This window comes from Anabrus simplex, chromosome 5, assembly GCF_040414725.1.
Source record: "Anabrus simplex isolate iqAnaSimp1 chromosome 5, ASM4041472v1, whole genome shotgun sequence".
In the NCBI taxonomy this organism is placed as follows: Eukaryota; Metazoa; Arthropoda; class Insecta; order Orthoptera; family Tettigoniidae; genus Anabrus; species Anabrus simplex.
In genome coordinates, this window is record NC_090269.1 from 347093168 (window position 1) to 347106476 (window position 13309).

General features: G+C 38.5%; 1 protein-coding gene across 2 annotated transcripts in view; it reads left to right on the forward strand.

Moving 5' to 3' along the window:
• Nucleotides 1-12929, forward strand: part of LOC136874894 (C-type mannose receptor 2) — a 62668-nt gene extending 49739 nt beyond the window's left edge. For both annotated transcript variants that reach the window (XM_067148599.2, XM_067148600.2), the window contains exons 6-7: nt 2104-2373; nt 12682-12929. In XM_067148599.2, coding sequence (XP_067004700.2) covers nt 2104-2373; nt 12682-12860 — 449 coding nt within the window. In that variant the 3' untranslated portion in view covers nt 12861-12929. The remainder of the gene's footprint in view (nt 1-2103; nt 2374-12681) is intronic.
• The last annotated feature ends 380 nt before the right edge of the window (nt 12930-13309 follow it).

The window sequence follows — 13309 nt, forward strand, 5'->3', positions numbered from 1 at the left end:
TACCACACTGGCGGCGGAAAAACTATCTGACATGGAGACAATTCTTTCCTCCAAGCCAGAATAGACATCCCCTCTTCGCTGCTACTTTGGATTAAATGAGTGTATAATTTAATTAAAGTGAAGATGAAGAAGCTTTTCTTAAGAAACTACTCTTTTAAGGGTTGAATTTTGATTTATTTAGTGAATTGTGGTGCTGTAATTTGGAATAGCCCCAGATTGTAATTCTGGACCACGTCGTAAGTGAGCTTCTGCCTAAGTGAGCACACTGATAATTCCAATCCGCCCGTTAGAGTAGGGATCGAATAGCGTGAATACTGTGATGAACCAGTGTGTAACGTACCAGCATTATTAGAAAATGTAGGAACCAGAGGAATGACATGCTAAGGAAGAAATTTATATAACTCCCCAGCTATTTCCCACCAATAATCAGGAAGGTTGTTTTACTCGGGAATGGAGTAATAATCCCATCTATCGGAGATGAGTGGCAGTATAAGAGACGAAGAACATTACAACAAACAATGGCCAATGATATGTTATTGTTGATCAATTGTATGAGCTTTCGATATTGTAGGCCTTCACATTCAGTTTTCTTCCGACACTGAAATACCACTGTTATCATAATCGGTACAGCAAAACTGAAGAAAACATAAATGGTCCAAAATTGTATTCTCTATAACGTTTGTCATGCAGTACTTTTCGATAGAACCAATAAAATAGGTATTTAAAAACTAAATTTTAGGCGCCTTCCCCTAAACTACCATTTCATCCAGGCTGAATTAAATTATTTATAGCTTAGACTGTAGATTTTTATTCCCCGACTCTACATACGATGTTAATTAAATTCTGTTTACCCATTTTCTCGTGCATTGGCTTTGAAATGGAACTGGAAACAAAAATACAAATTCAGAAGTATCTCTGTTATCATAGCTGGTACGGTAAAAATGTATAAGATATAATTGATCGGAAATTTTATTCTGTAAACTTTAGTTATGTAGTTTTTACCGATAGGACCATTAATAACAAATATTTGAGAATTAAGTGTTAGGTCTTCCCCTAAACTACCATTGGACATAGTGTGAATGAAGTAATGTATAGTCCAGATGATAGTGGATCATTCCTTGACTTTATATACCCATTTTTATTAAATTTTCTTCAGCCGTTTTCTCGTGATGCACGTACGAACATACATACATACAGATAGACATACAAATAGACAAAACAGAAATGATGCAAAATTATAAAGTGCATTTGCTTGTTACTGTGGACATGTACGATACAGAAATACCATTCTTAAATTATGTGCAATGTAGAGATAAAACTGCAGTATTATGCATATATAGATAGATGGATTTATTTATTTATTTATTTATTTATTTATTTATTTATTTATTTATGTATTTATTTATTTACTTATTTATTTATTTATTTATTTATTTATTTATTTATTTATTTATTTATTTATTTATTTATTTATTTATTTATTTTTCACATTAGTCAAATGTTGGAGCTGTACTTTAATCGAGGCCACGGTTAATTCCTTGCTACTCCTAAACCTTGTCGGTCCAACAGTCGCCATAGGACCTATTTATGTCGGTGCGACGTAAATAAATGTTTATTTATGTTTAATATTTATTTATTTATTTATTTTACAAATAGGGTAAATGCTGGAGCTGTACATATCATGGCAACAGTTAATTCCTTGTCACTCCTAGCCTATTCCTGTTCAACTGTCACCATAAGACTTACCTGTGTCGGTGCAACATAAAAAGTGTATTTATTTATTTATTTATTAAATTTGATGCTACCATTGTCGGGCAAGTTCGCCAGCTTTTTCATTTTGCTCGATGTCTCTGTGACCCGCGGCCACAAGATACTTTACATAGTAACTGTAAGTGTTATCCGAGGTTTGACAGCACACTTAGGCATCCTTATACAATCTTAGAAGATACTTTGGAAATCAGTAAAACTCTAGGGATTTCCCATCGCTGTTATAATATAGGCTAAGTGTCTGTTTGTTGACAAGTGGTTTTATCTTTTCTAGAAGATATTCAAAATACATTTATATTAATGCTCAAGTAAGACATCGAGTTTTATGTTTTACAGGACCTAGACAGCGGCCTGGACCAGGCTACGAGCTGTTCGATAAGGTTGGCTACTACAAGTTCCATACTACAGGCACAACCTGGGAGAATGCTCGTCACATCTGTCACTTGGAAGGAGGTCACTTAGCCATTATCAATTCTCCGGCCGAGGCGATGATCCTGACGAGTATATTCAAGAGAGTACCTCACCTCAAGATGGTCAAAAACAACAACTTCGCCCTCATTGGCTTTCATGACCTCTATGTAGAGGGAGACTTCCGCACCATCTACGGTGAGTATTTTGCTTAAACGTATTTGATATCACTCCAGTCAGAGACGCCAATAAATATACATCATCATCCTTTAACCGTCTGCAATCGCCCGGGTGCAGTAAAAGAGCGCTCTAAATCCTTGTCTATTCAGGTACATTTCTTCCTTCTGAACTTGGTGGCATTCAATCAATCAATCAATACTGATCTGCATTTAGGGCAGTCGCCCAGGTGGCAGATTCCCTATCTGTTGCTTTCCTAGCCTTTTCCGAAATGATTTCAAAGAAATTGGAAATTTATTGAACATCTCTCTTGGTAAGTTATTCCAATCCCTAACTCCCCTTCCTATAAATGAATATTTGCCCCAGTTTGTCCTCTTGAATTCCAACTTTATCTTCATATTGTTACACTCCTCTTCCTTACAGGTCCTGCTTTACTTGACTGATCCAACGATTCCTTGGTCTTCCTCTAGGCCTTTTGTCTTCCAGTTCCTTTTCTAGCCATTTTTTGCTGTTCTCATTTGATCCATCCTTTTTAAATGGCCATACCTTTTGAGTCTTGATGTTCTTACATTTCACTCAGTGACTGCTTTACTTGTGCATTACGACGAATCTCATCATTCCGGATCTTATTTCTTCTTGTTTTCTGTAACACTGACCTCAGGAACTTCATTTCTGCTGCTTGAAGTCTGCTACTATCTCTACTCTTTATCGTACAGGTTTCAAGGGTCACTTACAGCAGTATGGTAATAAAGTTAAAACATAATTACTCAGGAACACAGTTGAGCTTAAGCAAGCAGTGACAGCGGATGTGCTGTGTGGTTAGTGCCGAGATAGGAGTTTTTCAGTCAAACAATATCAAGCAGTAATTGGAAGGTGGCAGAGATGTATGAAGAGAAAAGTAACAAGGCTAATTTTGAGCAAGGGTGATGTGGAAAGTATGAGAGAAGAGGCATTGGTGGCAGCAGTGATGGGAGTTATACTAATCATTGGAGGCGTAGAACTGAATCTAGATCCTAGTCCAAGTGGTGCCATCGGTCGGGAGGAAATTGAAACGATAAAGGAGGTGGTGAAAAAGGTGCTTAAATAGGCGTGCCAAAAGGACCAGGTTAAGGAATTGGTAAGGGAACAATCGAAGGACCTAAATTATAAGAAGAGGTGGATTCAAGAAAAATTAGCAAGACAATGACCAAAGTGAAAAGTAATGTGGAAGAAATAGTGCTATTGAGGAAGAAGATGAAAAATTTGGAAGAGAAGGTGGCTGAGTTGGAGAAAGGTGAAGCAATTAGTAGTCAGGAACGTACGAGGAAATGTATATTTATTTATGATGTTCAGGAGAGAGCGAAAGAGAATAAAGTGGAATTAGTGTATGAGATGGTGGAAATGAAAATTAACTTCGGTGAAGTGGACATTGACGATTTGGAAATTGTAGGAAAAGTGAGAAAGAATAGGCCACTAAAGGCCAGTTTATTATCTACGTTGATGGCCGATATTGTGGTGAAAAACGTAGGGAATCTACAAGGTGAGAAAGTATGGGCGAAAAGAGACATGGAGAGTAAAGTAAGTAAGAGCATTAGAATGTAAGGAAGCACCTGGTGATAGCCAGAAATCAACGACTGAGAGCATACATCAGGAGCCACAGCTTGTGGGGGATAATGGAAGATGGTCTAGAACTTGGTCAGTGGCTAGGCTAGAGAAGAAATAGATGAAAAGCTTAAACTGGAAGGGTGTCTCACGACGAGACAAGGTGAAAGGAAGGGTGCAGAGCGAGCGGATGGTCATAACGAGGCAGGAGGCGGTGGCATGGAAGTTGACCGCATAAGAGCGGATACGAGAGGTCAGCAGTCATTAGTGGCATAGGAAAACGATGAATCAGCGAGTGTCGTCGACAGTGCACACGTGAATGGAAAAGGTGAGGGAGCGTGAGAAGAGAGAAAATGAAGCGATACCTTTGGCAGAAGAGGACGTTTGAGTTTAAATGACCTGTGGGGAATTAAAAATAAAGGCCAGGAGGAATAGGTGGCTAAAGAGCGTCATAGAATTCCTAAAACAGACGGAATGGAAGTGGAATGTGAGAGGGCGATAATAACAAGAAGTACATCAAATATTATGGCAGAGGGGGTGGGGAGGTAAAATAAGGGAAGAACGGGAGAAGCAGGGTAGGAAATTGTATAACTGGATTGGAAGACAGGTTTTGTAAATATTGAAGGCTTGCTAAGTAATATGGGGAATGATGAAGTGATAAAACTAGTAGAGAGTTTCGATATTGTGGCGTTGTTTTCTTTTTTGCTAGTGGCTTTACGTTGCACCGACCCAGATAGGATTTATGGCGACGATGGGATAGGAAAGGCCTAGGAGGTTGGAAGGAAGTGGCCGTGACTTTAATTAAGGTACAGACCCAGCATTTGCCTGGTGTAAAAATGGGGAAACCACGGAAACCATCTTGAGGCTGCTAACAGTGGGATTCGAATCCACTATCTCCCACATGCAAACTCACAGCGGCGCGCCTCTAACCGCATGGTCAAGTGGCGCTGTTAGAGACCTGGTTAGAAGTAGGGAAAGTGTTAACGTGGAGGGGATTTGTGGTCAAGAATAAAACCAAAAGGAAAGAAAGGATAAAGGGCAGGACGCCTGAAGTTTTAGTTATTTTAATAAAGGTAGGAATTAGTGACTTATTTGATGACATTGAAAATGAGATGGAAGAGGTGGTCTGGATCAGGTTTAATATGGGGAGGGGGAAATAGCTAGAGAGAACGTGTGCTTGGCTCTCCCATACTGTCACACTGAGGGCTCGCCGCACGCTACTGAAAAATGTTTCGAGGATCTATAGTTGGAAATAAGTGTCACTGTAGAGAAATATGAGGAAGACGGGATGTTGTTGGGTGACTGGAATGTCAGAATAGGCGACCTATCTCCAACATATAGCAAGAGGGGAGGATGATGATGAGGGGAATGAGGCGTAGTAAAAATAAGGAAAGGAATAGTAATGGGTTAAATTTACTAGAATTATGTGCGGCAGCTAACCTAAATATTTAGAACGGCTGGTGGGACGGAGATAGGAAAGGGAAACTGACGTACATTACATCTCAGTGTTATAGACTAGGTAGTAAGCTCGAATGACATGTTGGAGAGAGAAAATAGGATAGAAATACGGGACTGGGTTGAATCCCATCATTCCCCGGTATGTATTAAGTCGGGAAGGAGTGGTAGGGAAGATGACAAAGGAGAGAAAATGTGGGGTATAGAGAAGGGTAATATATATTGAATAGTATGTGGTCAGAGGAAGGAAAATTAAAATTAGACGCTCTTATAGAAAATGAATTACAATTAATAAAGTGCGGATGGGAAGAAACTTTAACGGAGGATAATGTTTATAGGGTACTGGAGTTAACTGAATATCCAATAAAGCGGGTAGCTGAGATAGATAGATTTAAGAAAGGAAATAAGAGAGGGGAAGACGGGTGGTAAAATAAAGAGTGTAAGGAAATGAGGAAAGTCGTCATGAGGACTCTACAAGATTATAGGAGGCGAGGGAGTGCGAAAAGATAATATCTTTGTAAATTCAGAAAATGTAATAAAATTGCAGAGAGGAAGAAATAATGGCTGAAGGAGCAAGTAGAGGCGATAAACAGGGAGTGTATAATGAAGCAACCTGAAAAGGTGTGGGACCAAGTGAATAAAGCTAGTAAAGGGGGACGAGGTTTAACGAACCGAAAATTGACTATGTTTTATGGGTGGATGACTTTCGTAAACTATTAGGAGGGAGGGATAAATGGAATGAAACAGGTGGAAGAAGGTCATACAGAGGGGGAGTAGATATAGTACATATTTATGAGCTGTTTAAAGATATATCATGGGACGAGGTGATGGAGATGATAGGAAAATTGAGGACCAGGTCGGCAGGAGGAAGAAATGGAATCAGTAATTTATTTTGGACAGAAATAGGGAAATAAAGACAGATTATAGTGGACATAGTACAGTTGTTAAACAAGATTTTCAACTGTGGTAGGTTTCAAAAAGAGTGGCAAACTGGAAGTATATGCCCAATCTACAAGAAGAAAGGTGAGGGGAATCACCAGAGTAATTGTAGAGGAATAACTTTACTGGACTCCTTGAGTAAGATTTATACAAGTATATTAGCGAAGAGACTTAGAGACTGGGCTAAAGAGCAGTCGATACTGTCAATTTTACAGGGTGGTTTTAAAAAGGGCAGAAGGACTACAGACTCTATAATGATAATTAAGTTGATCTTGGAGAAATATCTGAATAAGGAAGGAGGTAAAAAATATATATAGTTGCCATTTATTTTGAAAAAGCTTTCGACACTGTGAGTAGCAGCGCGTTAACGGCAAAATTAGGAACGTTGGGGGTTTCAGGTAAAGTGAACCGGTTGAATGAGGCCATATATGATAAAGTCTATTGTTGTGTTAAACTAGAAGAAGGTACAGTAAGCGACCTGAATGGAAGACTGGCTTGAAGCAGGGTTGTAAAATATCTCCGATTCTAATTTTATTATTTATCAATGATATTTTCCAAGGTCACAGGGGGGATAATTCTGCATGCCAGGTTTTAGGCGATCAAGAGATCCCAGAATTGATTTTTGATGACGATGTGTTATTAATGACTCTAACATGGTGGGGTTTACAGCGAAGTTTATATGCAGTCTCGGAGTATGCAAGTAAGTGGTCCCTGAAAATTAATTGTAATAAGACGGAGATAATGGTATGTCCTAAAAAGAGAACGAGAAAGGAAAGGAGGAAATTGGCGGTCAAGGGGTTCTGGGTAAAGAAAGTAATATGAAATGAGAAATATATGACACTGAGTTGGAATATCTGGGGTTTCTTATAAACAAGAAACGGGGGTGGGAAGGTCATATTAAGAGAGGCAAATGGAAGATAAAGGCGGGTCCTTCTGTTGTCACGATTTTGGGGAACAAATATCCGGAATAAATTATAGTATACAAAGGATGGTTTACAAAACATTGGTGTTAAGCCGAGTACGATATGGGGCTGAAGTGTGGGGTCTGGAGAAAGGATGGGATACTCTAAATCAGATTACTAGTAAATTTAGTAAGACGTTGATGTGACTCCCCGAGTGCACAGCGAACGCGGGGGTCACAGTAATTTGTGCAGAGGATTTGGAAGTGGAAATTGTGGAGAGAGTACTCACTTACTGGATGAGATTAAAAAGAGAAGAAGGTGACATATTGCTACAAACTGCTTATCAGCACCAGATCAAAAATATGTATGGGGAGAGCTGGCTGGTGATGGTCAAAATGAACGTAGAATACATGCATATGGTATGAGGATTAGGATAAAAGGGGAAGTATGTTTTGGAGACCGATTATGAAGAGGGTAAAGAATATCCAAGTGCAACGTCAGATGGAGGAATGTCGGGGGAGAGCGACTCTAAGTATGCTTAATGGGATAAGGCAAGTATCGAGAATAAGTATTATTAATATAGATAGAGGTGCGAGAAGAGGTTTATTGCGGTAGATTTTGGGCTTATACAAGAACAATGGATGGATCCCTAAAAAGGAAGACCTGCATTTCATAGTAAGTTGTAAAGAAACGAAAAATATGAGATTGAAAATATTGAGTGAGAGTCAAAGGAATTTGTTAAAGCAGACTGCTAATGATCAGAAAATTATTGGATGGGCGTTACAAAAATAGTGAAAGGGGGTAGGTAATTTAATTTTGCATTTAAGTGCAAGGAGAAAATTATGCATAAATAAAATAAAGGAAGTGGACGTGTGATTAATGCGCAAGAGACACTTGGACATAACATTAGGTACAATGGTAGTGTATGTAGGAGTTTGGTATGTTTGTTTTGTGTTTTTAGATAACTTTTGGTTTTGATCGATATCTTGGGTTCTGGGTAAAGATAGTAATATGAAATGAGAAATATATGACAGTGAGGCTCAGCAAGTACACTGGAGGGAAGAGTGTTGAATCAGTAAACGGTCTTAGATAACGATGGACATCTGAGCATGGTAGAGAGGCAGGTCAGGGCCTGGAGCATACAGCCTTGTCGAGAATCAGTGAAATGTGATTCATGGACGAGGTAATGCATTGTTCTACGTCATGGCCTGCGAGTTTAGTTGGATGATTAGATCCGCTGATTCAACCAGGGTTTGACATGTATGACATTTTTTGCTTTTGTGTTTCGTGTTAGAGTTTAGTTTTGTTTATTAGCGTTGATTATTATTTGTATCCTTATAGTGTTTTTATTTTCGTAGTTTTGCTTTCTTTATTTGTTTTTTTTTTCGATTTTCTCCGTAGTAATCAATACGTTGGAAAACTGTAAGTACTGGAGAAAATAAATAAATCTAATTACTCAACAACAACAACAAAGACAACAACAGTACAACAAGCAATTCCATGGAAAGGAAATATTACAAGAAATACTACTACCTACTTTAACATTTTAAATCCATCATCATCATATACAAATTCACACACAACTTAAGTATTTCCAGTGCTTAACACTACAGCTTGCAATGCTATAGGTTGAGCTTACCAATAGCTTAACATTACAAGTGATAATACAGTAGAGTTAAAAAAATTACCCAACAACAACAAAAACAATTACAACAACATGAGCACAGCAAGCAATCCAATGGAAAGGAAATGTTACGATAAATACTACTAGTTTAACATTCAAAATCCAACAAAATATCACAAATTTTGTGTCCGACATTTAAAACTTTTACTTTTCACGTTAAACTAGTACTAATATACTCCTTGAACGTTTTGATACCGGAATGGAATCTATCAAGCAATGTAACAAAGGAAGTGTTGACATAATTAATCAGAAGGCAGACTCATACAGTGTAATGTGCTATAATAAACGTTGGCCCCTTGTTTCGTTGTAAAATTGCTAGTTGTGGCAGCAATTTCCGATATAATAGTGTGGTTTTATCACTATCCAAAAAGTCCAGGGCATTCCAACCAGAAGAGTAATAGGTTTATGCTGCAATTAGGTGACAACTAGTTCATTGCCACATAGGCAGTCAGCTTCTGGGAAAAAATCAGAAGGGTGTGTGTGACGACGATTGGTCTTCTTGCCCATAGATATGACTATGAACTGTCACGTGTAATTCCTCCTAGACAAAAGAACAAAAGAAGAGTAAAAGGAGCGCCATATGTCAAGAAGTTTAGACAAAGATATAAGAACAAAATGCAACAAGTGTGGAAAATATATTTGTAATGTTCACTCAGAAACTGTTTTAATATGGTTGGAATGTTCCTCTAATTAGTTGATCGGAAGAGTTGTCTTTATTTAGAATATTGTTTTCTAGATCTTCAATAGTTTTGGTGATTCTGAGCATAAAGCAATGTTTTATGGAGTGTCTCCAAAACATTCGATGCGTTAGTGCTCTGACAAGATTTGAAGAGTTTAAAGGTATCTGAGTACCTGGAGATTGGCTCATCTAATCAAAGTCAACTTTCCAACAACGTCATACTCCGTTGATTGTATTGGAATGCCACTTAAGATTTTGCATTTACCCGCAAACTCCTTGTAGTTTGCATGATTCACGCGAGCCCTAGCCTTGTGCGAAACTCGCCATCCGCATTGGACTGCCATCTAGCGGCATTCACAGTACTCAACTTGTTCTCGTGATCTCCGTGCCTATGTATATAGGCCGACCGGTTTGTTTTGATTATTGTGATTGGCGAAGGTTGTCGCCGTGAAAAGATTCCAGCTCATCACTGCTGTTGAAAAATATATTGAAAATTGAGTAAAGGAGAAGCAGGAGTCATGGTCTTCGACACCTGATGAATTACTCGCCAACCGGCGAGAGCCAAAATGTCTTGGTTTCCTTTTTCCCCCTCTTATTCTATGTTCGGCGAGTCTGTAAGTACTGATAACCCAAAATTTTGATCTGGGTACTGGATTAACTTGAAGAAATGCATGCTAACTGAAAGTGGAACTGTTTTTGATCGTTTGGTGCGGAAACAATATTCCAAATTATATTGTGCATGATCTTTCTCTAATCAAACGATTTACATTTGGATATGTTTCGACATGATGTTACAGATTATCACTTCGTAATAACATTATGATTTATGTAATTGGGGTTTCTTTAAAGTAAGATTTTGGCAATGTTCAAGCCTATTTAATGATTCCAAACATGTTATATTGTGCTTTTCATCTTAAAATTCAAATCAGATGTAATTGTGAAAACCGATGTTATTCATTGACTGTGGCATCTAAAAGGCATTTTTTCAATCATTATATTAAGGGTGAGTTTATTCTTAATGTCTTTTGATTTTTTGAGTGTGTCAATGATTCATCATGGGGAAAAGTTAGTTGGTGAGTTGAGAGCGGTTATTTTGACTACCTCAGTTGTTGATGCGCAGCCATTTTCTTTCTCGGGTCATGTGACCCTGTTACCATGACAGCACTTCTAAACATTGCTGTGATGGGAGCTCTCTGTTATGAGCTGACAGCTGACGGGCGTTCTCTGTGTTGTGAACATTATTTGTAGTTGTCAAGGATATGATGTTGATTTGTTATGCGAATGCGAAAACTGTTGAGTCAACCGAGAGATTTGTGTTAAGGGTTTAATGTTTATTTCCTTATATGTTTCTCTATTGCTTATTCTTAATTTCTGAATTAATTTAATTTCTGAGTATTATCCTGTATGGAACTTCTTCTGGTGAAATAATGTATGGAGTTATCTCTTTAAGTAACCAGAGATAGTCTCGGAAGAAACCGTTTTCTCCTCGTGTGCTACAGTCGAGTTTTACTTCGTGATTCATTAACTTTATGTAATTTGCTTAGCTTAGTTATGGGATCCCAAAGTCTGAATAAGGGTTTTATTTACTTTTTTAAAACGAGATCTAGCACATTTTACCTTTTATTATTCCAAAAGGATTATCATCATCATCATCATCTGTTTACCCTCCAGGTTTGGTTTTTCCCTCGGACTTAGCAAGGGATCCCACCTCTACCGCCTCAAGGGCAGTGTCCTGGAGCTTCAGACTCTTGGTCGGGGGATACAACTGGGGAGTATGGCCAGTACCTCGCCCAGGCGGCCTCACCTGCTATGCTGAACAGGGGCCTTGTGAAGGGATGGGAAGATTGGAAGGGATAGGCAAGGAGGAGGGAAGGAAGCGGCCGTGGCCTTAAGTTAGGTACCATCCCGGCATTCGCCTGGAGGAGAAGTGGGAAACCACGGAAAACCACTTCGAGGATGGCTGAGGTGGGAATCGAACCCACCTCTACTCAGTTGACCTCCCGAGGCTGAGTGGACCCCGTTCCAGCCCTCGTACCACTTTTCAAATTTTCGTGGCAGAGCCGGGAATCGAACCCGGGCCTCCGGGGGTGGCAGCTAATCACGCTAACCACTATACCACAGAGGCGGACCAAAAGGATTATACTAGTGAAAAACTTTTAAAAATTTCATTTTCTATTAAATTCTTAATTTCCTTTAAATCTTTGTTTTTATTTTAGTCAGTAGTAACTTATTTTACTTAGTAGTAATTTATTTATTCTTTATCCACCTGACCTTGGTGGGCCCTCGTATTTTCCACGGGTTGCTATGACCTTCAATTGGGAATTTCCTCGTTCATACTGCCCATGGTCGTGCAAACACTATCGTGCTATACCTCTTCATGAGTACGCGATAGTGCATCGCTAAATAACTAGAAAATAAATAAATAAATAAATAAATAAATAAATAAATAAAACCAGCTGAAGGTCAACGAAGCAATGCTTTTGTTGTTACTTATTTCATTTTCTATGCCCGACTAAAGAGGATAAAAAATAACTGTTTATTTTAATTCTCCAACTTATGGTATATAAAAACTTTTGTGCGTGTAAAAGGGATTAATTATTAATTGTTTAATTTAAATTTCAAGGTTTAATCCTTCCAAATCTTAATTGTGAATTTAGTCAAAATAGAGAATGATGCTTCTTTTTCTAAAGTAAACTAGGCAGGTCTTGAAAAGATCCAAGTACAAATTTTCGGATGTTCCCAGCAAAGGGTTAACAGGTTAACATAAATGCAGACTATTATGCCTCATAGCGTTCGGTCTGCAAGACTCCGTGTTTTAACTACACGGCTTCATTATCCTTCATTTGATACCAGCTCTGTGGCTTAACTTAGTTCCATACCTCTCGTCTCTAAACCTTTAAAAACTGAGTCAAATCATCGACGCCTTTGCCTCCAACTACACTTTACTTACTCTCCACGGCTGAGTCCATTAAGTCATCAGGTGGCGTCAATTCAAGAGACCTGTATTTCAATGGACGAGGTAATACGATGTTAATATCAAATCATTACAAAGACTAACTGACGTTCAGGAAATTGTGGACTTGTTCCAGGAGAGCCTTTGGCTGTACAGGGGTACAACAATTGGAGACGTGGTGCACCCAACAATGCAGGTAAAAGTAACATCGACCCTGGAGAGGACTGTGGTTCGATTTCCAGAGAAGGCCTTCTGGATGACATCGACTGTCGTAACAACTACGCTTTCTTCTGCGAGCAAGAACTAGTGGTTTGAGAAAAGAAATGTATTGTGGAGAATTTTACACTATTATCTAATCAAAAATTGGAGAACTTTTCTTTTACAGTGTGTAAATAAAATTAAACACTGATTAGAATGCATAGCCAAATTCTGATTTCTTCCTGAGAACTTTCCTATTAGTACTATACGAGTATAACACATCTGCTTAAAATTAAATTCATCCTTACTGACTAATTCTCGGATATATTAATTGGTCGGTCACCTAAAATCAATCAGTCACTACTGATCTGCATTTAGGGCAGTCGCCCACGTGGCAGATTCCCTATCTGTTGTTTTCCTAGCCTTTTCTTAAATGATCGCAAAGAAACTGGAAAGTTATTGAACATTTCCTTTGGCAAGTTATTCCAATCCCTAAATCCCCTTCCTATAAACGAATATTTGCCCCAATTTGTCCTCTTAAATTCCAACTATATCTTCATATTGTG